The 26,249-nt window shown below is 57.3% G+C and overlaps 2 protein-coding genes across 5 annotated transcripts in view; both read right to left on the minus strand.

Annotated features, from left to right (window-relative positions):
- DCAF7 (DDB1 and CUL4 associated factor 7) overlaps positions 1-1,550 on the minus strand; it is a 33,883-nt gene extending 32,333 nt beyond the window's left edge. For 2 of the 4 annotated variants that reach the window (XR_007473533.1, XM_004275654.4), the window contains exon 1: positions 1,176-1,549. Coding sequence is in view for 2 of the 4 variants with exons in the window: in XM_004275654.4 (XP_004275702.1) it covers positions 1,176-1,313 (138 nt within the window). In the remaining 2 variants the exon portion in view is untranslated. Of the gene's footprint in view, positions 1-1,175 lie in introns of all 4 variants that reach the window. The other 2 variants (XR_004486453.2, XM_033438918.2) reach the window with 1 other exon arrangement.
- A 1,179-nt stretch (positions 1,551-2,729) lies between these two features.
- Positions 2,730-24,584, minus strand: KCNH6 (potassium voltage-gated channel subfamily H member 6). Its single transcript, XM_049702161.1, has 11 exons — positions 19,027-24,584; positions 18,723-18,928; positions 15,134-15,559; positions 13,421-13,820; positions 12,449-12,648; positions 12,010-12,262; positions 8,898-9,091; positions 7,259-7,343; positions 6,517-6,685; positions 5,398-5,587; positions 2,730-5,077 (listed from the first exon to the last, which is right to left on the minus strand). The coding sequence occupies exons 1-11, from the start codon at positions 19,124-19,126 to the stop codon at positions 4,841-4,843; spliced, it is 2,460 nt and encodes an 819-aa protein (XP_049558118.1). The 5' UTR covers positions 19,127-24,584; the 3' UTR covers positions 2,730-4,840.
- Positions 24,585-26,249: the final 1,665 nt, after the last annotated feature.

Below are 26,249 nucleotides of genomic sequence, written 5' to 3' on the forward strand. Positions count from 1 at the left end.
AATGTTCAAATGTTTTTTACAGGACCTTTATGTGTAAAAAGAACTTTCCTACAACAAATTGTGGGTCAGAAATAATAAAACTGACCTGTGCAGTGCCCCACAGCTGGTCAGTGGACCAGACAGGACCCAACCCAAGAGCACCTGGCTTTCTTCCCTGCCCCATGCCTGTCACCATCCAACACTTTATTCTTCTTAAGTCACGGTGTTCATGGTGTTAAGCAGGTGTACAGGCTTTCAACACCGCTAGGCACGGCTCTCCGTTGCTCTGATCACTATCAATCACGTTTACTCTAATACAATAAATGGAAGTGATTAAGGAATAAAGGAAAGAAAACTCTTCCCACTAACTTATTCAACAACTTTCAAAAATAAATTTATGCTGCACTGCCAGCTTAAAGCTTCCTCCTACTACCCGTGCTTCTATGAAGGATTCTCAAATTGTGGATGTCCAGAAAGACTTACTACTCAAGATTACATATCTGTATTAGCACGAAAGATGCCAAGAAAAAAATACGGCAAGTATCATCCTTCTCTGTTCGGAAAACAATGGCGGGATTACAGCCATTGGCCAAGATTTCCAAAAAGAGGGTCTCTTTGAAGAGGACGAATATGAGGCAGCAATAGCAATGGCAATCCCGGCAAAGGGCTGGGGGAATCCAGGAAGAGTACCTGGGGGTGGATGTAGGGGGCTGGGAAGCCTGCGTAGTAAACAGTCCTAATAGCGATCTAGCGTGGCCAGGAGTGACCACCGAGGCGCCAGCATTTTCTTCACAGCCACCATTCCCTCATCCTTCTTCCGCCCCCTAACTGAAGCAATGCGGCAGGAGCGGAGGGGATAGGAGTGATAAATGGCATAGCTTTGGGGTGTAAACCTGGGTTTGAGACCTGTTTCCGTCACGAAATAGCTGTGTGACTCGGGCAAGTCACAACACGGTGCCTCAGTTTTCCCATCAGTAAAATGAGAGTAACTACACTCCTGACTACCCAGGAATGCTGCAAGGATTAAATGCGATAATGAGAGCGAAACTGTCTGCACAGGGCCAGACACAGAGGAACAGCTCCGTGGCGCTAGGGCAAGTCCGCGGGAGGGTCCTGGGGTCTGGGCTCCGGCCCGGAAAGGGCGCCCCCGGGGCCCGCTCCCCGCCAGCCGGGTTCCGAGCCCCTGCCCGGCCCACCTTGTTGTTGTACTCCTCCACGAAGCTGCCCAGCGCCAGGCGAAAGCGCTTGTCGGGCCGCACGCTCCAGTTCATGGCGTAGACGGTCCAGGGCGCTTCATACTTGTAGATCTCCTTCCGTTTGCCGTGCAGGGACATGGTGGCGGCGGCGGGGCCGCAGTGCGGACCGGGACGGCAGCGGGCTGCTGAGGGCGGGGGCGCCAATCGGGAAGGAGCCTGGCCTGGAACCCAGGGGTCCGAAGGGAGGCGGGGCGGGGGCGGGCAAGGACGGCCTAGCCCGGAAGAGGGCCCGCAGCGAGAGACAACGAGGGCCGAGCCCAACTCCCAGTTTCAAACCTGCTTCGGCTCGGACGACAGCCACCTTCCGTTTGAGACACCGCCCCGCCCACCCGGGACGGAAGCTACGCGACCCTCGCAGCGGCGCCGACCGTTGGCTGCCTGACACGTCCTTTCGAACGATGCCTTCTCCTCATTGGCTATTGTACCCGGGGCTTCTGAAACCTCCTTGCTATTGGTGTGTTTTGTCATTCCAATTACTTGCCCCGCCCAACTCCGCGGGGGGAGGTGCTTTCACAGCCCCAAAGGTCATTGGCTGACAAAGATGTCAGTCAGAGAGATAAGAGGGCAGTGCGGGTGAATGGGGGCGTGGGTGCATAGAATCTAGCGCGCTGGATTACGGGCCTTCAAGTTCTAGGTCAAGTCTGAGCGTGAAAGCTCTTGTGACGTGCTCTGACTTCCCCACAGCAGCTGCTATTTCCAACGGCTTCTCCACTCTGTCGAGTGAAAAAGAAAAGTCTGCCTTACCGTAGGGCCTGCTGCATTCCGCGGCACAGAGCTCCGCGGCCTGGCTGCCTGGCCTGCGCCAAAGGGGAACCACCGTAATTCCCTGTCGTGCCAACGCCCCCGTTACGCCGGAATGTTGTTCTCCCAGCGCCCCAAGGCGAACACACCGTTGGACACGCCGATGTACTCAGGGCCAGGCCAGCTTCAGTCAGGCTTTCCTGCGCTATCCTGGCCACTGTAGAAATGCTCTGAATTCTAGGGTTGGTCTTCAGCAGGCAGCAGCCCGACCAGTGTGGCTCTCACTTTTTATTAGTTCCCATTCCATCTTTTCCCCACCGAGGGTCCCAAGGCAAATGCTAATCTAGCCCTAAATACTATATCTGTGTCTTGAGTTTGAAATGGAGAAGGGTCCGAACCTAGGTAACATCTCTTTATAATTTAAATGGTTTCCAATAATTTGCTTTCAACAAAACTAAAGGAGGATTGAATTGTTAGATATCATTAAATATAGTTTTTAATGATAAATGTGATTGTTAACACAGCTCAGAAAGAATTCAAAGAATTGAGTGACACTGTTATATATAACAAACCCCTTATAGTACTATCTACTTATGCGAACAAGTTTTCTCTGTGCTTCTGTTTTACTCTAATAAAAAATTAATATTCATCCACACACATGAACTAATTGAGAGGAAAATTCCCTCTTGTAAGTGATGTATATCCAATACAATTTTAGTTTCTATAAAAATTTAAAGAGATATTTATGTTGTTTTGAAAAACCTAGTACTAATAAGTGTAACCCTTAAAGCCTTAGTAAGGTTACAATTACTTAAAAAATTTTTTTTTATTATTTTTTATAAATTTATTTATTTCTTTTTGGCTGTGTTTGGTCTTCATTGCTGCGTGTGGGCTTTCTCTATTTGCAGCGAGCGTGTTTTCCAAACAGATATGATGAGGTTATTAATAATAGACTTTCAAGCATGGAAATAAATTACATGTCAGATAAACTGTGGATGGAATAGAGTGGAATTATGAGCAGAGAAAAAGGAACTATGTTAAAGAAGAGCTTGCTCTCCTGTTTTTAAATGAATGATATTGGCTTCTGAATCACTGCTATTTGGATTGAAATAGATTGATATGAATGCAACAGTTTATAAAGTGTCAATATTTACAACACACTGGAAATTATGTCCTCTGCAACTATTTATTTATTTTAAAAATTTATTCATTCATTTTTTTGGCTGCGTTGGGTCTCTCTAGTTGTGGCGAGTGGGGGGGGCTACTCTTCGTTGCGGTGTGTGGGCTTCTCATTGCAGTGGCTTCTCTTGTTGCAGAGCACGGACTCTAGGCGCATGGGCTCAGTAGTTGTGGCTTGCAGGCTCTAGAGCGCAGGCTCAGTAATTGTGACGCATGTGCTTAGTTGCTCCGTGGCATGTGGGATCTTCCTAGACCAGGGCTTGAACCCATGTCCCCTGCATTGGCAGGCAGAGTCTTAACCACTGCACCACCAGGGAAGTCCTGTCCTCTTCAACTATTTAAACTTATCAGGAAATACTTCAGATGTCAACTAAAAATGTGTGAGGGGAAAATAGATTTTCAAAATTCTTTTAGGGAGTACTGCAAAAGGACAGGACCACTGACTTTTCTGGACAACAGCCAATTTCAGTGGAGTAGTTGACTGCACATGTTCTCAAACCAGACCATCTGTGTTGAAATTATGTCCTCCTTTTGATATGTTTTTGGGAAATATTTTTTTTAAATCAAAGTATAGTTTACACATAGAAGTGCACATGTTTTTACAACCTGAAACACATTGATGCAATCAGCACTTAGATCAGGAAATAGAAGAGTACCAGCACCCCAGAAGTTCCCCTCCTGCTTGGGTAAATTTCTTAGTGTCTCTCTGCTTCTGATCCCTCATCTTTAAAATGGGGATAATAATACTGACCCCATATAGTTGTTGTAAAGAGTTGATGAACTAATATCTGCAGGGCAGTCAGCACGGTGTCCCCCAACACAGGGTGAGTGCTATGGAAGCGCTGGCTGTTGTCATGATTCCCTATGGCCACCACGCCAGCGCCTCTCTGCTTCCCTTCACCCCAGCCTGGCTAAAAGCCCCCTGTTCCGGGGACTCCTGAACATGGTAGATCCACCTTCAGGTCCCCAACACACAGGTCCTTGGGAGAGGGACTTGGAGAAGATCACAGCTGTCAGTTACAGCACAATCAAGGACCTGATGACCCTACGTAAGTTACACACCCAGCCCAACATGAAGTGTGCAGACTTTATTAGCTCTGAGACACTCACTCCATTGTCCCCTAGGGTCCCAAAGGTCCTCACAGAACCATCAGGGGCAGAGTGGCTGGGGGCTGGAGTTCTGTCCCTGATGTGTCCACTACAGAGGACACTTTCATCTCCAGCTGGTTCACAAGCTCTCGGCGGGAGGTCTTGACCAACCTTGGGGGCTGGCTGGGTGGTGGGGGAGAGTTCTGAGCTGGGAGGTGATCGTACTTGGCACAGAGCAAGGCTCTCACACAGTAGATCAGGAAGGTCTCTGTTCTTCACTGAGCCCTCTGTCCCATAAGCTACCTCTACACCTGAGGCTCACCCCCCCTCCACCAGGCCTGCTGTCTAAATAGAGACCTGCGGGAGGTTGGGAGAAGTCCTGAGCCTCTTGGCCCAAGCCATCTTGGGTCACCTGGATTGGCAGTTTGTAGCTACTCTAGGTAAATGGTTTTCAGTTTACAGGCTGTCTGCCTCCCCCAAATCCTTAACTGTCGCCTCACCCGCCTTCAGTTCCTTCCTGGTGTCTATTATCTTGGGGTACAGTGGCTCTAGCTCCTCACAAATCCAGGATCTGAGCCATGTCTCTGGAACTCCAGCTATTTGGGGACAGAGCTGAGGTGTTCAGGGAGCGAGGGAAAGTGAGGACCACAGACAAGTCCCTGTACCTCCAGGGGATGCAGAGGCGAGGCCAAGGGTGACGGGAGCCCCTCAGGCTGCTTCTGTTCTGAGGACGGTGTTGTAGTTTTGTCCATTTCTGTGGCTGGGGCCAGCATCCTGGAGGAGGAGTTCCCGAGCTTCGGCCTCCATTTGTCCAGGTCACCATAACTGGGGGCCTGGGAGGGGCAAGAAAGAGGGAGGCATGCAGTACGGGGAGCCTCCCCAGGCCACCCCGACTTCAGCGATGGGAAGTGGCAGGAGCTGTGTCCTGCTGCCCTTGCCCCAGATGTGGCGTCCCTGGTCACAATCTGGGCTCTGTCACCGCCTGTCCAGGCTGCCTGTCATGACTCAGACCATAAAGGAGGACAGCAAAAGTCATAGCTGCTCTCGGACCACAAAGGCCGTGGGCTGGATGCCCACTGAGACCAAGTTAAGGGTGGGGGAAGACATGCAGCTGCCTCCAGGCAAGCCCCTGGGGATCTCCTCAGCTGCTTACCTGTGCAGGGGGCAGATCGCCCTGGGGTAGTAGTCTAGTTCCTGGACTCTGAGTTGCTGAGGTTGAAGGAGACAAGGCCAGGTCATTGGAGGCAGGGGCTCCCAGAATGTAGCCAGTGTGGTCCTGGGGCGGGGGCTGCTGAAGGAGCTGCAGGATGCGGCTGAGGTCTGAGGACATGCGTGATTCCAGCCTGTCAGGCAGAAACCCCCAGTCGGAGTCAGGGTCAGGGCTGGGGCTGGCAAAAGCAGTTTAGGTCCTGAGGGCAGCTCTCGATTTTGCAGCCTGCATGCTGTCCCTGCTATTTCCCTGCTGTAATCCACAGCCCCTGCCCAAATTCCCCTTAGCACACCCCTGACTCTGATAATAACAGTGATCAGGCACGGTGCATACAACATTTAGTCCTCATAATGAAGTTTTTTTTGGCAGGGGGGTGGGTAACCAAATTACTTTATTTGACGGAATGGTACTATGGAAAGAACTTAAGTAGATGTTTTGGTGCACCTTAGGAAAGGTGAAGGTAACCCAAACATGCATGCACTGCCTTGGTGACCAGGGACGTCATCCCCGTGGCTACAAGAAGCCAGCCTAAGGCTTAGCTCTCCTTAACACTGTTTCCCAGAGGGTGCCTGTCAAAGAGACACTCTGGCCTCATAATGAAGCTTGACGTGGGTATTCTGGTTATCCCCATTTCACAAAAGGGAAAACTGAGGCTCAGAGTGGTTAAGTAACTTGTCCACAGTATTGCTGGTAAGTTGCAGAGCCAGAATTGGAACCCAGGACTATAGTGCCCCCAAGCCCTCACTCTGCCACCACAGCCGTACCATCCACAGGCCACACCCCCTTTCCAAGGGCCTGTGGAATTTGTTTCTGCATGAGGTTATGCCCATCTCCCCAGAAGTCCTCCTTGGCATGCTCCAGGGTTTGCTGGGACAAGCCATCCAAGGAATTGCACTTAGCGACAGGGATGGGGAGGTCTGCAGCTAAATGGGGCTGGCCATTCTCAAACCCATGGGGCACCCAGCGATGTCCCTGAGGCACCAGGAGGGGGCACCCGTGCCTAGCCTGCCACTGGGCCTGCCCTCTGTGGCTGCCCCCACCCGTGGCCCACAGGTCACTCACCTGTTCATCTGGGCCTGGAGCTGCTCTAGCCTGGAGCCTAGCTCCCGAGGCCAGCAGTCTGGGTCTCCCTGAGGGTTTGGGGGGCTCTGACTTGGCCTGGGGGGCACTTGCTGCAGCAACTCAGGCCAGCGGCCAGATGCATCTGAGATGCTCAGGGAAGGGGCTGCACCTGCACGGGGCAAGGGAAACTTGAGCTTCGGTTCATCCGGTTCCACAGGCCTGACCTTCTTGAGCAGAGCCCGGGCCCCTCCCCCTACCTGTCATGGGAGCACAGGGTGGAAGAAGTGGATCTCCTTACCTGGGCGCCCTGAAGTACGAGGTCCTACCCCCATAGAGGTCTGGCTTCTGGGACCCAGAAGGCTGTAGCCCTGGGAGGGGGCCTGGGGCCCCAGCCTGGCGGGGGTGGGTGGCTGGCTGGCTGGGAACGTCCAGCCCTGGCCTCACTGTCCAGGGAGCTGCCGCCCAGCAGGGCCCTTGGTGCCTTGATGTGGAGCCCCAGGGGCTGGCCAGTATCTACCCCTGAGGGCAGCCCTCACTCAGGCTCTGAGGACACAGGGGGAGGAAGGGTACAAGGGCCTCCGACACTGAGCCTAGGGAGGGAGCCCCTCTCCACTCACTGAGGGGACTGGGGAGGCCTCTCCCAGGGGAGGCAGATTGGGGAGGACCTGAGAAGGGGCAGGAGGCTGGGCAGGGGCTTCGGGTTGGGGAGGGGCAGACACTGGTGGGGGCTGGCTTTGCTCACCTGACTGGTTGTCACTGAGGAAGAAGCCTTGGTGGTCCTGGCTGCCTGGGGCCTGTTGGGGTGATGACTGGAGACCCTCGCCTGCCTTGTGGAGAACGAGAGCATCAAGTAACAGGGACCAAAGCCAGGACAGGGCCTCTTTGCCCTCCCCTCCCCCTCCCCCCGTGGCCCTGTGGCCACTAGGTGAGAAAGTGGTGACAGGTGGCTGGGCTCCCTGACTGTGCTCCCGGCAGCTCCTCTCCTGTGTGTGTGGGTGGGAGATGAACAGGGGCTTGGAGACGTGCAGACCCCCACAGAGTCCTGCGAGAGGCCGCCTTGAGCAGCAAGGTTGGGGTTGTGGGAGACAGGGGGACTGTTCTCCTCCCTTTTTCCCCAAGGCCCTGGTGTCCCCGCCTTCAGCGTGGGCCAATGGGGCGATTTCCTCTGAGGAGACGGGGTCTGGAAGTCCCAGTCCGTTCAGGGGGTGCCCTCAGCAGTGCCCCTGGCAGCCCACCTTCCTGGCACCATGAGATTTGAGGGTATCCAGGGGCTGCAGATATCCCAGGCCATGGGGATCGCATCCCTCTTGCCCTGGAGTCCAGCCACTGAGCACTTGGGCCACCTGATGGCTCCTGGCTGCTGGACCTCCCCCAAGGCAGGGTCTTTGCAAGATGTCCCCTAGGTGGGAAGGGGGCAGACTGGGGAAGGGGAGGACAGCAGAGGGCAGAGGGTGCGGAGGGCTGTCCAGAGCATGTAAACCTGCCTCAGCACCACCTCCAGAAGCTGGGTGTGGGGCTGGGCCAGCAGGACCCCTCCTCCTGACACCGGGGATGGGGGGCTCAGCATCGGGGCCTCAGCTGCTGCTGCCCCTGCCGGGTGTGCCTGCCCCCGCCTTCCCACTAGCTGGTTCCAGACCTGCTCCTCCATACAGACCCTTCCGGGCACTTCCACTCCATACGGGCTGCCCCACGCCTTGGCAACCCTGAGCTCCACAAATATTTGGTCTCCCTGCACACCCTTGAGACTTCCTTGGTTATTTAACTATGCAGCTCTTTCTTTTTCCTGAGTTATTATAATCTCCTCCGCTGAGTGATAAACTTGAGAGGAGAGACTGCTCTATTACTGTTTATACCCCTGGGACCTGGCACCGTGAGTTCTTGGATGGCAGACACCGCTGCCCCCGCCCCGCACCCGCCCCTTGCAGCTTGGTAGGATGTGGTGGGAAAAGCCCGGGCTATGGAGATGCACAAACTTGAGTCCCATTTTGGCTGCGCCATTGACTATACGGCTTACTGTATGGCTGTGTGGCTTTGGTCATTTGTCCGCTATGACCCTTAGTTTCCTCATCCGGAAAATGGGGATAATAACACCACCACACTTGCGAGAAGACTAAATGAGATCATGTAAAAGGAGCCCAGCGCTTACCACATAGTTGGTGCTCGATAATTGGTAGCTACCTTCATATTTAGCATTATGTTGGCCATGGTAGGCACAGAAGAAATTATGGTAAAGGATGCAGGAGGGGGTTGAAAGGAAGGCAAGTGGCCGGATGGGTCCCTTTAGGCCAGGCAGGCCAAGCTCTCAGCCGGCTGACTGGCCATTGCCCATTACCAGCTGGCCGAGGGCCACCCCCCACCCAGCCTATCCAGCCCGGACTCACATCCCGCAGGTTGAAGGTGACTTCCAGCTTACTCCAGAAGCTGTCTGCGAAGGCGGGGTACATGTCCAGCACCTCCAGCAGGTCTGCCCGCTGGATCTTGTGCAGGTCACAGTAGGTCAGGGCCCGTACGTCTGCACTGGACTTGCCCGGCCGGGCATGGGGGCTAACGGGCTCCCCAAAGATGTCATTCTTTCCTGCCAGCCAGAGGGGCGGGGTCTTTCTAGGGCCTGGCTCCAAGCTCTCTTCTGAGGAGCCTCCCTGAGGACCTCTTAACCATGACCTCACCCCACTTCAGGGATCCTTCTGGGCTGGGGCCTGGGAACAAGGTTGGATGTGCTGGCTGAGGGGTGCTGCAGAGACCCCTCCCACCCCAGCATGTGGGGCCCCTTGCTATCTCCAGGCCCCTTGGGACCATCCTCTATTAGACTCCCGCCTCCTGTTTCCCACTTTCTTTGGAACTGCCCCTACCACCCCCATCCAGGGGACAGTGGGCAGTAGGGATCCTAGAGGCTCCCTGCTTAATCTCTTCTTCTCCGGGCTGCCGCGGTGCTGCAGAGTGGACGGGACCCAGCGTCAGGAGTACCCAGCTCCCCAGGGGAGGGCCTGAGGCTTCCCTCTCTTCGTGTTCCCGCTCCCTTTGTGGGGCCAAGTGACCAGCATGGCCCCAGCAGAGGAAGCCTGGGAAAGTCACTTCCTCTCTCTGGACCCCAGTGTCCTCATCTCTAAAATGGGTATAACCATATCTGCCTTGTCAACCCCCATGGGCTGCCCAGAGAAGCAGATGTGATGCTTGAGGAAGTGGCTTGAATAGCAAGACGCACCAGACAGGTGGATGCAAGGCCCGGGGAGGGACAGATGTCACAGGGTGGACACGGGCTGGATACAGGGGCACGTGGTGAGGGTATCGGGCCCTCCTGGCGCCAGATACTGTGCTAGCCACAGCATGTCAACATGAATAAGATGCTGTCCCATGCACAAGGAGCCCCCCAAATCCCAGAGAGACAGATTACAGAATGATCTCTAGAGCCTTAGAACAGGGAAGAGCCAAGAGCAATGGGGCTATGGGGGAGGGAGAAGCTCGTTCCACCAGGAGTGGTTGGGAGCAGGGAAGAGGGGGGCTTACAGAGCAAGTGAAGTGGGGGGGGCTGTGTTGTGAGACTCTAGGAGGACTGGAAAAAGGCAATGGGGTGGAGGAAGCAGCATGTGGTCCGTGTGGCACAGTCAGGGCTGGGGGCAGAAAGCCCAGGGTCAGGGTGCCAGGGACCATGATTACTTGGATGGCCACTCCCCACAGCAAAGTCCAGCCCCCCAGCCTGGCCATACCACACAAGAGGTGCTAATTGCTTGCACAATGATGGACAGAGGCCAAGACGTGTGCCCCAAGAGAACCAGATAAAAGGTCATTTACAGAGGAAGGGACCCTCCAGGGTCACATATGAAACCCAAGAAGCTGGAAATCTGGGCAACATTATAAAGTGATGGTTTTCCAGTAGATGAAGGATTATGACCTAATGTCCATTTCCACTCAGGACAAAAATGAGAGGAGTTCATGTCTCTAAATAAAACTTAAATTGGACTGGCTTCTTAATTATTAATAATAATTATTGTCTCTCCCACACGGACGGTACTTCTAAGCTTGGCTGAGACTGAGGGAAGGGCTCATAGAGGAGCCCGTGCTTGAGCTCAGCGTTGAAGGATGACTGGGGTCCGCCAGGCAGGGGTGCAAGATAGGTGCTCTGAGCAGAGTGGCAGCACGTGCAAAGGCACAGAGGTGTGACAGATGGGCAGGTTTACAGAACTAACTAGTTTGTATGGCTGGAATGTGAACTACTGGGGGGAGGCTGGCAGGACTTAAGGTGGCCAGAATGGGGAGGGCTGTGCATGCCATGCACAGGGGTTTACATTTGTTCCATGGGTCATGGGACCCATGGAAGGATTTTGAGCAGAAGAGGAGTATGCCAGATGTGAATTTCAGGTCACCGGCAGAAGGTGGAAGATGGAGTATGGCAGGAGACCAGATTCAGGGCCATGGGAAAGGAGCTCCTGACACCTGCCCAGGAAGGACACAATGAGGGGTGGACCCAGGCAGGGACAAGTAGACAGGTATGGGACAGAGCGAGATTAATGAGGGGAACAGACAGGGCTCCGTGGCTGCCTGGATGGTGGCGGTGGGGCAGAAAGGAGGAGGGTGCTTCTTTGGTTGACTCCCAGGTCTCTGGCCCAGGCAACGGAAGGTTCACAGTGATGGGGATGCCGATGGAGCTGCCTTTGAGGGCAGATGATTTCAGACTGAGATATGCTGTGTGGTCTGCCTATGGAATATAAGGGTGGCCATGCCCAAGAACACATGGGGTAGTCCAGTCTAAGGAGAGACTGGGGTCGGGACACAGTTCTGGGGGTCCTTGTGGCATAGGTGAGGCTGAGATCACAGGAGCAAGGAGCTGGCCCAGGTGAGAATGTAATGGGAGAAGAGAGTGAGCAGCACACTTGGTGAACACCAGCCGAGGGCAGGCCAGAGGGAGAGGACTGGGTGGAGGGGCTGGAGTAGAGCCCGGCCATGGCGAGCAGGGGAGGGTGAGTGACGGCCTGGGCAGGGACTTGGGGTGGGCTGAAGTCAGCGGGAAGGCAAGGAAGATGAGCTCTCAGACAGCTGCGGTGACCTGCCCAACGTAAGTGGCAGGGGCTGTGTGTGCCCCAAATCTGTCCCCTGTCCAATGCTCACATCCTTCCTCTGAAGTGTCCAGCTGTCCCTGCAGCTGCACCGAGACTGGGGACCCCCCTCCATCCGAGGCAAACCCTCGTCCTCTCACCCTGAGCTTCCCAAGGGTGGGAGAAGGTCAGAAGCTGCCTGGACTTCCGAGTCAGCCCCGTAGCCCTGGAATCCCTGCTTGTCCACCCACCAGACGTCTCTGAGCATCAACTTCCCTATCAGGAAAATGGGGCCTGTGGCAGAGGTTAGTTTTAAGGCTTGAGTGAGCTGGGTGTAAAGCTCCCCCGTGGCACACGCTCTGCACATGGCAGGTCAGCAGAAGGGGCCACCGTCATCATTGGGAATGGCCTGGTCCAGGCAGGGCACCCCACACGCCGGCCTAGCCCTCCCCGCCAGACGCACCGAGGATGGCCACCACTACGTCGTCGCGCAGGATCTCGATGGAGCCGCGGGAAATGAAGTAGAGCGTGGAGAGCACGTCGCCGAGGTGCACCAGAGTGTCCCCAGGCGGCGCGTGCGTCGTCTTGAACTTGACGGCGAGCGCGCGCAGGCAGCCCTTGCTGGCGCCGTGGAAGGCCGGGCAGTGCTGCAGCAGCGCGCGGTGCAGGTGCAGGCAGATGTCGGCCTGCAGGCACTCGGGGAAGCCCTTCAGCACCTGCGAGAAGGGCGGTCGCGTCCAGCGGGGCGCGGCCGGGGTGGGGGTGGGGCTGGGGGAACGGGTGGGGAGGGCTCTGGGGACGCCCTGCGCCCGCGGGACTTTGGCCTCCCTCGGGGAGTTAGCCAGAGCTGGGACTTGGGCTAGGTCGCCCGCCGCGCCCCAGGCAGAGCGGCGGGGGCTCACCGCGTTCATGTCGATGCCGTTGGTGTAGGACCAGGCGTGCTGGAAGTACTCCTCAAGGCGCTGCCGCAGCGGGTTGGGGATCTGGTGGAAGCGGATGAACTCCTTGACTCGCAGCATCTGCGTGTGGTAGCGCGCCGTGCCCGAGTACAGGCGCTGGATGATGGCCGACACGTTGCCGAAGATGCTGGCGTACATGAGGGCTGGGGCGGGGAGCGGGGGATATGGGCCGGGGGCGGGGTGCGGGGTGAGCTTCTGAGCATCCCCGCCAGGCCACAACACCTCGGGGCCTGCTCCAGGACCCCCTCCCTCTCCCTGGGATCCCCCAGTCAGGGACCCCTCTGTCCAGGGCAAAGTCACAAATGCCCAGGACGGCGCCAGGGCACATGGGGGACAAAGACCCCTGGGCTTCCTGCCCTCCTCCCTCTGCCCTCCCTCCTGGCAGCTTCCTGGGCCCAGAGGCCAAACTCCTGAGAAGATGAAACCAGGGCAATGAATTTTTTTTTTTTTTTGGGGCAATGAATTTTTTAAATTCAGATATGTTTTCTCTTTCAAGTTGTAAAAATATAATAAAGGGAAAACTCTTGGTCTCTTGTTTTCACCCATTTTCCCCTTGTTTTTGTTTTTCTGGGCTTTAACATCTCTAAATACTTCATGGGCGTGGACCTGTGCTAAGAAGGGCCCTGGACTTAGTTTAATGCTCTGCTGTCACCGTCTTGAAATTCTTAATAATTTTGTTTTAACAGAGGGCTCCACATTTTCATTCTGCCCCAGGCCCTGAAAATGATGTAGTTTGTCCTGATCCCTGGTATATAGCGAGGGCTACATGGGTGTTAAATTCTGTGTATAGTTGGTGTACACATATGCAAACGTTCATTGTGCTGCCAAATTAGGATCTGCCTATCATACACCCTCTGTTATATCTCATTACAAAACTGAAACTGGGATTCTATGAGTAAGGCCCGGGACACTCACAGCCGATGAGCATGACGCAGATGGAGAAGACCTTTTCAGAGTTGGTGTTGGGTGAGACGTTGCCGAAGCCCACGCTGGTGAGGCTGCTGAAGGTGAAGTACAGGGCCGTGACATACTTGTCCTGCACCGAGGGGCCTGAGGCTGGGTCGCTGCCATTGTAGCGCTTGCCGAGCTGCGCTCCCAGGCTGTCCAGCCAGCCGATCTTGGGTTCCAGGTAGGGCCGCTCCACGTTGCCGATGGCGTACCAGATGCAGGCCAGCCAGTGTGCGATGAGTGCAAAGGTGCACATGAGCAGGAAGAGCACTGCTGCCCCATACTCAGAGTAGCGGTCCAGCTTGCGAGCCACACGCACCAGCCGTAGCAGCCGAGCCGTCTTCAGCAGCCCGATCAGGGTTGTGGTCTGGAGAGGTAGGGAGGGGGCGGGGACACGGAGTTGGGGGTCAGCCCTTGAAAGGCTGTGCTTAAGACCACGTTTATTCACTTGCGAATGTGGTCACATAGTCATTCAACAAACACTTATGGAGAGCCTGCTTTGGGCCAGGCTCTTGGCAGTGGGGCACAGTGCAGGGCCTTAGGAGCTCTCAGTGTAGAGTTCAAAATAGCCATGTGTTTGCTCGCACAAAAGTCTACGGGGAGCACAGAGGAAGGGGAGGTCAAGTCTGCAGCGGCAGGGCAGGGAAGGCTTCCTAGAGGAGGTGGCACAGGAGCTGAGTCTTGAGAGAGGAGGCTGGGTCTCCAGGCAGACAGGAGGGAGAGTTAAAGGGCACTCCAGGCACAGGGAGCAGCATGAGCAAAGGCATGGAGGTGTGAGAGGGCACAGTCCACGTGGAAAACCAAGGGTGATGCTGCAGCTGGAAGCACAGAGTAGAAGATGGTGGAGGAGTGAGGAGTGAGCCTGGAAGGTGGGCAGGGGCTGCTGCTGTGGCCGCAGGGCCCACAAAGAGCTCGGCTTTTATTCCAAGCCACTGGGGAGCCACTGAAAGTTCTGAAGACTGGGTCAGATAAGGGACAGGGTCAGACAAGTGATCTGAAACTTGCTCTGGCCTCTGCGTGCAGGGGCTGAGGCTGGCAGGTATGGGGCTGGGGCAGAGGTGGGTAAGAAGGCCACTTAGTGTGCAGGCAGGGGCAGTGTGGGTGGAAAGTGGGAGGGCGGACTTGGGGATAGATTTGCTGGGAGTGGGTGGTCATGGGAGCAGGTAGTCACGATGGACACCCCGTGCTGGACGGGCTGGGTGACTGCAAGAGGCAGAGCCGATTTCAGCGGAAAGCTGATCCCGAGAAGGTGGGTCAAAAGGACATAGTGGGACTGGAAGCTACGGAAAGAGCATGAAAATGCCCTCACATCAGCTATGAGAAGCAGGGTGGGCATAGTGGAGGGGCTGGGGTTTAGGAGGGGGTCAGGCTGCATGGAGGGACAGCCTGTGGATTCCTTTTCTAACGCCAGGGTAAGAGTGGTTTAGAAGTCAGCACGAGGGGCTGGGGCACAGGAGTGCCCATCCCAGAAGGGGCAGGATTCTGGAGCACAGGGAGGGCACTCAGGCCTGGGGTGCTCAGCTGCTCCTTCTCCAGGGCTGGGAGATGACAGATGTCTGAGGCCCCCCCTTTCCACCACCACTTGCTTTGGCAAAGGTGCCCAACGCCAGGTACTCTCTGCACCCAGGGCTGGGGCACAGGGGATGGCCACAGCGGCCGGCCTGAACGGGGTTTGCTCACCTCATCAGAGCCAGTACGGAAGATGAGCAGGTCGAAGGGGATGGCAGCCACCATGTCGATGAGGAACCAGCCCTTGAAGTAGTGGACGGCAATGCGGCGGGGGTGGCTGACCACCTCGTCGTTGGCGTTGACGTAGGTGGTGCGGAAGTTGATGACGATGTCCACGACGAACATGATGTCCACGATGAGGTCCACCGTGGTGAGCGGGCTGCAGGTGTAGCCACAGTCCGCGCGCTGAGGCTTGTCCTGGTCGCCGAGCAGGAAGGCGGCCGAGTAGGGCGTGAAGATGGCCGTGTAGATGACCAGCAGCAGGATAAGCCAGTCCCACACGGCCTTGAAGGGGCTGTAGTGCAGGAGGGTCCCGCGGTGGATGCGCGGTGCCTGCAGCTGGTACTCCGGCAGCACGTCCGCACCCAGGGACAGCACCTGGGGGTGGGGACCGTGGGGCAGTCAGCAGGGTGGCCGCCGCTGGTGAGACGGGTCTGGGAGGGGTGCAGATGCAGGGCTGAGGCCTAGGAAGGGAGATGTGGGAGAGGGTGGGCGATCGGGGCTGTGTCGGGGAGAGGGGACGACACAAAGATGGGGTGTGCATGTATAACAGGGCAAGTTCTTAAGGGGACAGGTGTGCAGGAAGTGCAGAGAGGAGGGGGGTTCCATATGAGGGGTGCAGCTCTGTCCCACAGTGACCCCAGGTTTGAAGCTCACAAACTCCCTCCCAAACAGGCCAGCCTGGAACAGGTGGAGACGGGGCTGGGAGAGGGGAGAGGGGAGGGCCAGGCTCAGGCAGATTGAGAGGGGGGTGGGGCGGGGGGCGGGGCATCAGTCCTCTCTGGTGGGTTTGGGAAGTTTCCAGTGGTCAGGTTCCCGATGGGAACAAGTCACCCCCAAAATACCCTCTGCATTCCTGAGGGCCCTGTGGAGCCTGGACCAGTGAGGGCCCTCCCTGGGGCCAACCCTCAGAGCCTCCGTGGAAAGAACCAAATTTGGGGGTGAGTAGCTAATCTGAGCCCTCGACAGGTGCTGTGTGCCGGAAGCCTTGACTCCTTCACACGTCCGAGGGGGTTTTGATCATTACATTCAGCTGAACGCCCTTCTGCTCTGACCCTCTGACCCCCGCCTCCGAGCCTATGGCCAACACAGGATCCCCAGGGCCCAGTCCAACATACCCAAGCTCTGCCCAGCTGCCCAACACAACAAACAGCTGGGGCAGCAGGAAGGCAAGCGTTTTGAAGCCAGACCTCCCAGGTTGATCCCAGGTCGGACATTGCTGTGTGTCTGTCTTGGGGCAAGTTTTTTAACCTCTGTGAGCCTCTGTTCCCTCACTGGCAGAAGGGGATGACAAAGGACAACAAACTCCATGGGGCTGTTGTGAGTAAATGAGCTGGTACGTCTCAATGGCACATGTCGCTCTACACGATAATTCCTCCTCCCCACTCAACCCATGTCAGACACTGCCCTGACAAGGATGGGGCCTGAGGGGTGTCTCACGGACCACGCCCCACCCCCTGCCCAGCACTACCAGATAGGGCCCTGCCGGTGGTCCTGGTTTAAGAAAATCTACCATGTAAGGTTCTGACCTTGCAAACCAGGTCCATTAGCAGATGGGATCACAGTAAGGAAGATCCACCCAAGGGCTGGTTCCAACCAGACGGTCCCCCATCTGCCATCCAAGGCCCTGGGAGGGGCCACAGTGTCCCCACCCTGTGGTGACCTCCAGCTCAGCCTTGGCCTCGGCTCCTGTTTTGCCTCCCCAGGATGTTTCCTCTAACCCTGCACAGACTCAAACCATCTTTTCCAATGTTCTCCCTGCTCCTTGTAAACACCCTGACCACACAGCTGTCCCCCACTGACTTAGAGCTGCAGATCCCTTGTGCCGCACGTCCGCCTCATATGCCACGCACTTGGTCCACACGGGGGCTCAAGTAAAAGGGGCCAAACGAGCACTGAAAGCCTGGCTGTCATGGCCACCTCCGCCCCTGGCTGCTCAAGACCAGCCAGGATGAAACTGCAGAGCACGGGGAGTGGGAGGGAGGCAGTCAGACTTTGGGGGGGTGGGGTCCGAGGAAGTATACATCCTCAGGACTTCCAGACAGGGGTGCCATCTCCCCCACCACAGACCTCCATAGTCTCCCATCGCCTCTGAGGCCAGCACGAGGCCCTTCTCAGTGGGCTCTCAGGACGTAGGAACTCAGGTGTGGGATCACAGCCCTCTAGGCCCTTTGAGTTCGGGTTGAGGCTGGTGTGACTTCCGTGCTCTGGGCCATGCCAGCCTGAGCTCTGTCAGGCTCCTCCCCACCTTAGGGCCCACAGGCAGTGGATTAGTAAAGCCAAGAGGGGCTGGGGCAGGGGGAAGGGCGGCAGGACAGGTTGGGTGCGGGCAGGGACCACAGCCCCAGCCAGCTCTGTCGGGCTTCACGGGCAACTCTCCAGTCCAACAGCCCCCATGGCCCCTACCACCAACCTGAGGGCCCCGGGGTGTGCAGCTAGGTGGGCTTCCCAGGTCATTGGGCCACATTGCCTGACCTCCAAGCGCCCAGCCCTCAACCTGGGGTCCTTTCCCAGGGTTCCTGTGCTTGGTGAGGGGCTGGGTCACAAGGAGTTTCTACTCCATCTGCTCCGGCACAGACAGTGCTTCAGGTGAAAAGGGGTAGGGAGGCAAAAGAGCTGCTCCCATCCGCTTATGAAGCAAAGTCCCAGGGGAAGCTGGAGTAGGCACCTACCTCGCCCTGCAGCCCCTTGCCCATCTCTGGCCTAGGCAGCCCTCAGTGCTTCGTGGGGCCAGCACACTCAATGTCAGATGAGTCCTCAGAGACAGTACGGTCCAACTCATTCCTCCGGATGGGAGCCCCGGGGCCCAGTAAGGGCATAAGGCCTCTTGCCCAAGGTCACAGAGTGGGCTGGTGGCAGGGAACCTGAACCTTGGGCACGGCCCTCTGCATTTCCCCCTGGATGGTCAGCTGGGGACTGGGGCATCAGGCCCCAGGAGGAGGGACACGGGGGTCAGCTGGAACAGAGGACCCAGGGGGGTTCGCCTTGGCCTGGCCAAGGTGGGGTGGTGGGGAGGGAGGCATTTCGGGCCTGATCCCCAGGGACCTGAAGATGCCAGGGCCACCTCTCCTCTGCCTGGATTGCAGAAGGATCCTGCCATGGGGGGGCTGGCTGTCGCCTCAAAGGCAAGGGGCAGAGGCAGGGCTGGGGCTTCCCCATCCACTTCAGTATGGCCCTGACACCTCTTCTCTCTGCTTCTCCGGGACTGGCAGAGCCTTGGGTGGGCCTCCATGGTGACCTGCGGGTTCCCCCCTCCCAGCTCCTCCAGGCCTAGGATGTGGCACTAGTCACAGGCTCTGCTGACCCCATCCTCCCCTGGTTCTGGGAGCTGAGCATCAGGGTGGTGGCCTTGGGGTTGGTCTTTAGGTCTAAAGAATCAGACTCCAGCAGGACAAGAGGCCTGGAGCTCAGACCAGACAGTAGGGGGCTGGGCAGGCCGGCTCCCTCTGCTAGCCCAGCCCCGGAGGAGTCCAGTCCATGGCCTGAGGAGGGACCCTCAAGGCCCAGCAGAGCCCCGTCCACCCTGCCCTGCAGGCCGCACCTGGGTGACCTTCTCGGTGACGTTCTGGGTCCGCTCTACCACCTTGTGGGGTGCGATGATCTCAATCTCCGTGGTGGAGCCCGAGCGGTGCTTCTCCAGGTTGAATTCCACGAAGTTGAGTGTGAACTGCGGGATCTGGCTGATGGTCCTGTACTTGACCCTGCCCGGGCCAGGTCCCTGTGCACCCGGCCTGCCATGAGAGCCCTCTGAAACCAGGGCTGGGGTCAGAGCAGCCAGGGCTGGGGGACCCACTGCTCTACCTGGTGCTCCCCGCCCCTCCCCGGCCACCTGCTCCCCGCCTCACCGGAGCCCAGGAAGCTCTGGGACAGCAGGCGCTGGGACAGGCTGCGGCTCCCTCGCTTGGCCAGGAGCTGGGCCAGGTCCTCAAAGTTGAGGATGAACATAATGACGGCCCCATCCTCATTCTTCACGGGCACCACATCCACGAGGCAGCGGAAGCTGGAGGCTGCAAACACCGTGGGGAGGGGGTGTCACTGGAGGGGTCCTCTCCTGCAGGAACCTGGCCTGGGGAAGCTAGGGAGTGATCTGGGTTAAGGTCAAGTTAAGAGCAGCCGTGGGGGGTGAGGAGGCCTGCAGAGTCACCAGAGCTATTGGGCAGAGGGTTGGTGACACTGCCCAGCAGGTGCCCCACCCACAGGGCAGAGGTGGAGAGAGCAGCTAAGCTTCTCATTAGAAAATAATGTAGCATCGGGCCCAAGTCCACACTCAGCCCTCAGCTCAGGGCTTAACCTTGAGGTTCGCTTCTGCTGTAATTAAAGCCGAGCAGATGGGGGTGGATTAAGTGGGGAGGTGAGGTCGGGTGTTCTACCCCCATGTAGCTCTGGCTGGCCCTGGGTTCAGCTCCCATATTCCCGTCTCACAAAGATGTCCTGCTCCCCTGATGCTGGAAGGAACTCACTGTTGAGAACATACTGAGTGCTGGGCACTGAGCCAGTTGGCACATGAGGCCGCAAGCTCCGTGGTGGCACCCAGTGGATCCCTGGAGGGCCCACACGGACCCCTGTTCCGCTGAGCCTGGGGTTCTGAGAAACTGACTTGCTGGGGCTGGCTGGGGCCCTGGAGTGGGGAGCCCTGGGCTCTCAGTACATAACAGTTTGGAGAGGGGAGGGGACTTGTCTGGAGCGAGGACACTGGAATGAAGGCCAGGCTACTGCTCCAGGCCTGGAAGGGGCCCATGGTCTCAAGGCAGAGGTGCTGGTGCTGGGACTGGGGGTGGAGGCGGGGCAGGCAGGGCAGTGGCCTGGGGTCTGGAGAGGGAGAGGGAGATAGATGGCAGGGTGGGGGCAGGATGGGCCCTCCAGCCACTCTCCCTGCTCTCTCAGGAAGCCCAGACCCAGCCATTGACCCCACTCTTCCTCTTTCTCTGCTCCAGGGTCTCACTCCCCCTCCCATAGGTGAGTGGAACAAAACAAGCTAAAACTTCCCTGTACCCCAGAGTCCAGTCTGTGGGCTGGCTGGATGCCCCGTGAGCCCCCTCCATGGTACCCGGTCATCCCATGTCCCTCAGTTCAAAGTGTTGGTGGGTGTCAGGCCCAAGGGTCAGGATGGATGCTAAGGGCAGGGGCCTCAGGTAAAATGACTATCAGAAGGCAGGTTTGTGTCTGTCTCATTTGCCAGCTGCCAGGACCTGTTCCAGGTGCTGTTAACTGAGTGAATGGAAGAATGTGTGTAAATGTGAGTGGGTGGGAGGCTAGCTCACAGGATTATTACTACTTTGGGTTTCACCAGAATCACGCTTCCCCCAGCTGCCCTCTGGTGTGCTTCCTCTCACCATTACTGCTGGGGGGCAGCCAAGCTTCCCCCATCCTCCCTCCCACGTTCCTCCCTGGGAGCAGGAATCTCCAGGATCAGATTCCCGGACTCCCAGGCACCAGGCGTCAGGCAGCCATCTGCCAGCTGCTGCATTGGGCCCCAAGGGAGACATCCACCCCGAGGAGAGGCTACCCGCTCGCCTCTGTGACCCACTCCTGGGCTCGCAGTGCTGTAGGCCTGCCTCCCAGGCCAGAGCCTGGTGCTCTTGTCAGCCCGGGGCATGGCGAGGCTTGGGTACTGGGACCCACCCAGGAAGCCTCCTTGGCCAGTGACCTGAGACACCGCCCCCAAGGCCAGACTATCTCCTCACTCTCTCTGGCACTGCAGAAATCTGGCCTGGGAGCAGGCGGGGAGAGGGCAGACCTGGGCAGAGGGCAGGGCCTCCAGGTTCTATGCTGCTAGGGGTTGCCAAGGCCCAGTCTGTACCCACTGATGCTATCTTTGGAAAACTGAGGCTGGGAATGGACCAAAGACCAGCCCATCAGAGCAGTGAGGGCTGGAAGGGGGCCGTGCGTGACACCCTATGCCTGACCTTCACGCTTGCTGCCTGTGGGGTGGTGGAGACAGGAGGCTATCAGGATTTGGACGAGTTCAGAGCATTCTTTTCCTGATCCCTAAGCTGTCCTTGCTCATGAGCACCTGTGTCCGGGTGACCGGAAGGGGGTGAGTGTGGTCACCCTAGGTTGTGCCCAGGAGTGGCAGTGTTTCTGTGCCCTTGCCCGCTCCCTGGACGGGGGGCCACAGGCTGTGCTCATTCTCCCTTCCAGGGGCTCCTCCCGGTCACCTCTCTGACCAAGGGCAGCAGGCGCATCTGCCCCCTGGGACACCTCACTGCTCTCCGCTCTGCTCTGTGTCTTGGATGTGTCCCTTCCTTCAATTTCTTATAGTCCCCGCCCCTCCCCTATGAGCCTCCCTGTTGTCTATTGCCCCCATCTCTTTACACACCCCCGTCCAGCATGTGGTGAGCCCTCAGGGAGGAGCTGGTGCCACAAAAGCTGCCACTGAGAGGGCGGCTCCACACCGCCTCCCGACTTGGTCTTTCTGACATTCATGGGTGGGTGTAAAGAAAACACTGGGACCTCAGACCTCAGCCCTTGCCCTACCCTCCTGATCTGGAGCTGAGGACTAGAGGATCCCCAGGCTTGCGGATTAAGGGACTCTCTGGTTTGGGGTCATCAGAGAAGAGGATCTGGCCAAGGCAGGCAGGGATGGGCCCCTCTGACAGGCCCCCAGTAGGGGCGTGGGCCGGGGGGGAGATCTGAGTGCCCTCCATCCCTCCCTGCAGACTTTCGTTCGTTCTAGTCTTATGGCCATCCCCATGCCTTCCAGCTGTTAAGTTCTTACTTGTCCCAGTAAAGGCAGATGGCGGCAGAGCCAGTTTCTCAGGGGTCTCTGAGCCCTGTCTCATGGGGTAATTTTTGTCAAATGCCCTGGCCTCTTTGAGCCCAACTTTACACAGCTGCACAATGTGGAGATATGTGGACACAGACCTTCTACTTTGACTTAGAGAACTGTCAGTGGATTACCCCTCTAGAGGAAAAGAGGATTATAAATCAGCTAGAATTCTGTCCAGGACCCCTTCCCTTCTCACCTCCCTGGAGTCAGAGGGGGGAAAGAGCGGGGGAGAAGAGGTATCGTGAGGAGGGAAGAAATCATCATTAGGATGCCCTCCAGCAGGACTATAAAATGTATGTGACTATGATAAAAAACAATCATGCAGTCAGAGTGGACCATAAGGTGAACATAAGTTATCTGAGCATTACATCCTTCCCTTAGGGGAATGCAAGCCAGGAGGTTCCCCTTTCTGGGTTTCAGGCCAATTTGGGGCAGGTCCAGGTGGTCAAAGTCTTGGACTATAGGACAGGGAAGGGCTTAGGATGGGGGTGGGAGTAGACTGGGATTTATGGGGCACCAGGCATGTGGGTAATTTTTCATTTTCACCCAGGGACAACCTCCAAGACTAGGTCTCTAGGGCCCCTTCTGATTGCTAGAGGACCCCAGCAGGGTTCTGAAGACCGGAGTCCTGATCTGAGGGTCAAGGCTTGGCCTTGACCTCTACCCCCTGCCCAGGCACATGCAGGGTGCTGAGGAGACCCTAAGAGCTCTGATTTGACATCACTAGGAGTCTGTGGTCAGTCCTCACCCCTCTGGGGCCCAGGTAGAGCTCTGGGGTCAAGGGGAGGGACAGAGAAGGACTTGTTGTCCGCTATCATTTCCTGCTGTCCCACCCTGTTCCCCTGGGACCCTTCTCACTCCTTTGACTGTCACCTCCTCTCTGTAGTGATGTGAGGAGGTGAGGTCACAGCTTTTAAAAATATTCTAACTTCATTAACCCTGTGAGCGCTGCCAAGCTAAGCCAGGTTCTTCCTAGTCCCCTAATCACTACCCCATTCACATGGGTGGCAGCAGCAGGGGACAGCCAGAGGTACAGCCAGGACCTGCCCAGGAAGCACCCGGAAGCCCTTAAACACACATACACATGCTCAGGTTCACACTTACACTCATGCTCCACACACACACACGAGGCCCCTGCTACCCGGCTGTCAGCACCCCTCAGCCCCAGTGCCTGCCCTTTACCTGCACTCCAGTGGTCCTCATTCCTTCTTCCCCAGGGAAGGCCCTCTTCTGAGGCTTCCTTCCCCCAGAGTCCTGCCTCCAAACACAGAGGCTGTTGGGTTCCTTTCTCCCCTCTTGGGATTATTCAGACCAGATATCTCTGAGGGAAGAATCCAGAGATTTGGGGTCCAGTCCCAGTTTGGACCCAAGCAGTAGAATCTTGGCCAAGCCCCTTCTTTTTCTTGGGCCTTGGTTTCTTCATCCATGAAAGGAAGGGATTTATCTAAGCCAGTGGCTCCTAAACTTGGCAAAACACCCAAACTGCCAGGGAGATTTTTACAAATACACCTGCTTTGTCCTCCCTCCACACCTCTGAGTCAGCCTCTCTCTAGGGAAGGTGTGTTTTGGAAAACAAGCTCCAGGTAATTCTGATTCAGAACCAGGCTGGTGGGGCCATTGATCCAGGTGATTTCAAAGGGACTTTCAGGATCCTAATTCCCACTCCTCTCTTCCCTCCCCTCACGGATCCAGTGAAGCACTGGGGGGAGGGTCTTAAAGGGCTTCATGATTTTTCATCCTCAGCCCCTGACCTATGCTTTTGTTCTGTTTGCAGTAAGCTTGGGCTGGCAATAACATCCCAAACAGGATGAGCCTCCAGGTCATGGCAAACTCCAGACCCTATCTCCCCAGGGAGCTAGGGCTTGGTGAGCCAGACCCAGCACTCTTTTCAAGCCAGCTGCCCCTTGCCTTGCCTCGCCACAGAGGCCTTGAGGGGGTGACTCCTCCCCTAATCCCCAGAGCAGATGGAGATGAGTAAAGGTTAATTTCCATCCCAGCTGCCTGACAGCTGGGGCTGACAGTGACAGAGTGGACAGCCAGGAGACCAGGGACATGGGGGAGGGATGGTGGTGTGGGAGGCCCTGCATGGGGCCAGGACCAGTTGGTGGCTCAGTCTGGTCCCTGGCCTCTGAAAGGGACCTCAGAAGGCATTTCATCCAGTGTCCATCACTTCACCCTACAGATGAGGAAACAGAGGCCCAGAGAAGAGACAAGATTTATCCAGACCCTTTGGTCCTCTGGGTCAGTGCCCTTCCCATGGTCACTCTGCCTGGACAAGAGAGGGGCCAAGCCTGCCTTGCAGAACCTGTGGCCTGAGGGCACCTCACCATCCTTGCGGTAGTAGAGGATGTCCACCTTGCACTCCTCGGCCCCCAGCAGGGCCTGCGCCAGGCGGGACATGGCACTGCGTGGGGTGTTGGGGCCTGTGAGGAAGTCGCAGGTGCACGGTCTCTGCATCACTTCCACTCGGGAGTAGCCGAAGAGTTCACAGAAGCCATCGTTGCAGTAAATGATGGCGCAGTTCTCCATCTGAGCATTGGCGATCAGGAACTTACGACCTGGGGGGTGGGAGGTGGGAAGCCCATGGCAACCAGGATCAAGCAGCAGAGAGGGAAAGATCATAGGGACTCTTGGGAGCAGTCAGGGGGGATCTGGATGGGGGAGCAGAGCGGTGATCAGAATGGGGGAGGGGGGAGGTCAGGTCTGGGGAGGGTGGGAAGACCAAGGAGGCCAGAGCCATGGGGGAAGGTCAGGGGACTCCTGGGAGTAATGAGGGGGTGGTCAGGAGGGGGAAGCAGGAGAGTGATTAGAGGAGTGAGGGAAGGGGAGTCAGGGCTGGGGATTGTGGGAAGACCAGGGCAGGAATGAATGGGGTCGTGAAGAGGGAGGGAGGCCCAAGGCTTCCTGGAGGCAGGGAAAGGGGTGTGACCAGACCGGGGCCAGGCCTGGGTGAGCTCCTGGAAAGACCAGAGTGGCTAGGGTTAGGAGGTGAAAAGGAGGGTGAAAAGGAAACCTCTGAAGGAATTTGGGGGGGTGGGGGGCGGTTCAAGAGGGAATTGGTACAGTGATAGAAGGGGAGGTCAGGGCTTGGAAGGGGAAAAAACAGCTCAGGGGTGGAGGGGAGCACTGCGCTCTGCCCACCGTGCTGTAGAAGAGAGGGCAGCATTGGAGGTAAGCGGGGGCTCCCTGGGGGAGAAGGTGTTTCGGGGACACTAAAGAGAAGGGTTTTGCGTTCAGCCTCAGGTACCCCCCCCACCCTGCTCTATCTGAAGTTAGTAAAGGGTTCCGGCCACTCCGGCCACCGAACCAGGGCTCCAGATCGTGCCCCCACCCGACGCACACACTCACTCTGGCCCTCGAACTTGCGGATGATGGTGTCCAGGTAAGTGTTTTGGGGCGCGACGTGGCCCCTGCGGACCGGCATCTTTCGGCTGCGGCCTCTGCCTGGAGCCACCAGCGCCCCGGCTCCCTGCGTCTCCGTCTGCCCTCTGGCTCCGCAGCGTCCGGCTCCGGGCGGGCGCCGCCCCCGGGGAGGGCCGCGGGGCTTCGTGCCCCGCCCGCCCGCCTGCGTCTACCCTCTGCTGCTCTCCCCGGCCCTCCCCGGCCCTCCCCGGCCGGCCGCGCGCCGCGCCTCCTCCCCTCCGCGGCCGCCCGGGAGCTGTCCGCGACGCGGTGCTGAAAGAAGCCGCGCGGCGGCGGCTGGGCGGGGGCAACTTCTCCGGGACTCAACGGGGCAGGGGCGGGGCCCTGACTCCTAGGGGGCGGAGCTGGGCGGGAGTCCCGCTCCAGGACTTCTTGGAGGAGCTTCTGCTCTGTCCCAATGACCTGTGGTCTCGGCCCCTCTCAGACCCGCTCCCGGTACCAGAGGGCAGTCCAGACGTTGCCAGGCGGTCTCTCTCAGGCCATGGGGGGTCGGGGGGTGGTGGCGCAGAAGGGGGTGTTAGAGGCCTCAAGTGGTTTTCTGCTGAAGGTCTCTTTCCTGATCCGTTGGGCTGGACTCCAGCAATGGTACGGTTAGACCTCTTGCCCATCCTTACCAGGTGCGCTCCAGCTGAACCCCAGTGCCCACGTAGAACTCCTAGTGGCAAGCCCATCCAGGACCTGGTCCTGGCAGAGTGATGTACAAGAAATATGCAATGAGGTGCTTTCTTGAGCTCTTAGCATACAGGCACTGCTTGGGAAGAGAACAGATTTAAAACCACCTATTAGCAAGTGACCACTGATTAAAGTGTCTGAGTACAGGTTGAAAATGAATACAATAGAATAAGCACATGGGGATGGGGTGAGGTTTATTGAAAG

Source organism: Orcinus orca, chromosome 19 (genome assembly GCF_937001465.1).
Source record: "Orcinus orca chromosome 19, mOrcOrc1.1, whole genome shotgun sequence".
NCBI classification, from domain to species: domain Eukaryota; kingdom Metazoa; phylum Chordata; class Mammalia; order Artiodactyla; family Delphinidae; genus Orcinus; species Orcinus orca.

Excerpts from the sequence above, each read along its gene's own strand:
- KCNH6 (XM_049702161.1), bottom strand. The coding sequence starts at position 19,126 with ATGTTCATCCTCAACTTTGAGGACCTGGCCCAGCTCCTGGCCAAGCGA. Across the intron at positions 13,821-15,133 it reads TCCGTACTGGCTCTGATGAG|ACCACAACCCTGATCGGGCT; the intron begins GTGAGCAAACCC and ends CTACCTCTCCAG. Across the intron at positions 7,344-8,897 it reads TCACCTTCAACCTGCGGGAT|GCAGGCGAGGGTCTCCAGTC; the intron begins GTGAGTCCGGGC and ends GTTCTCCACAAG.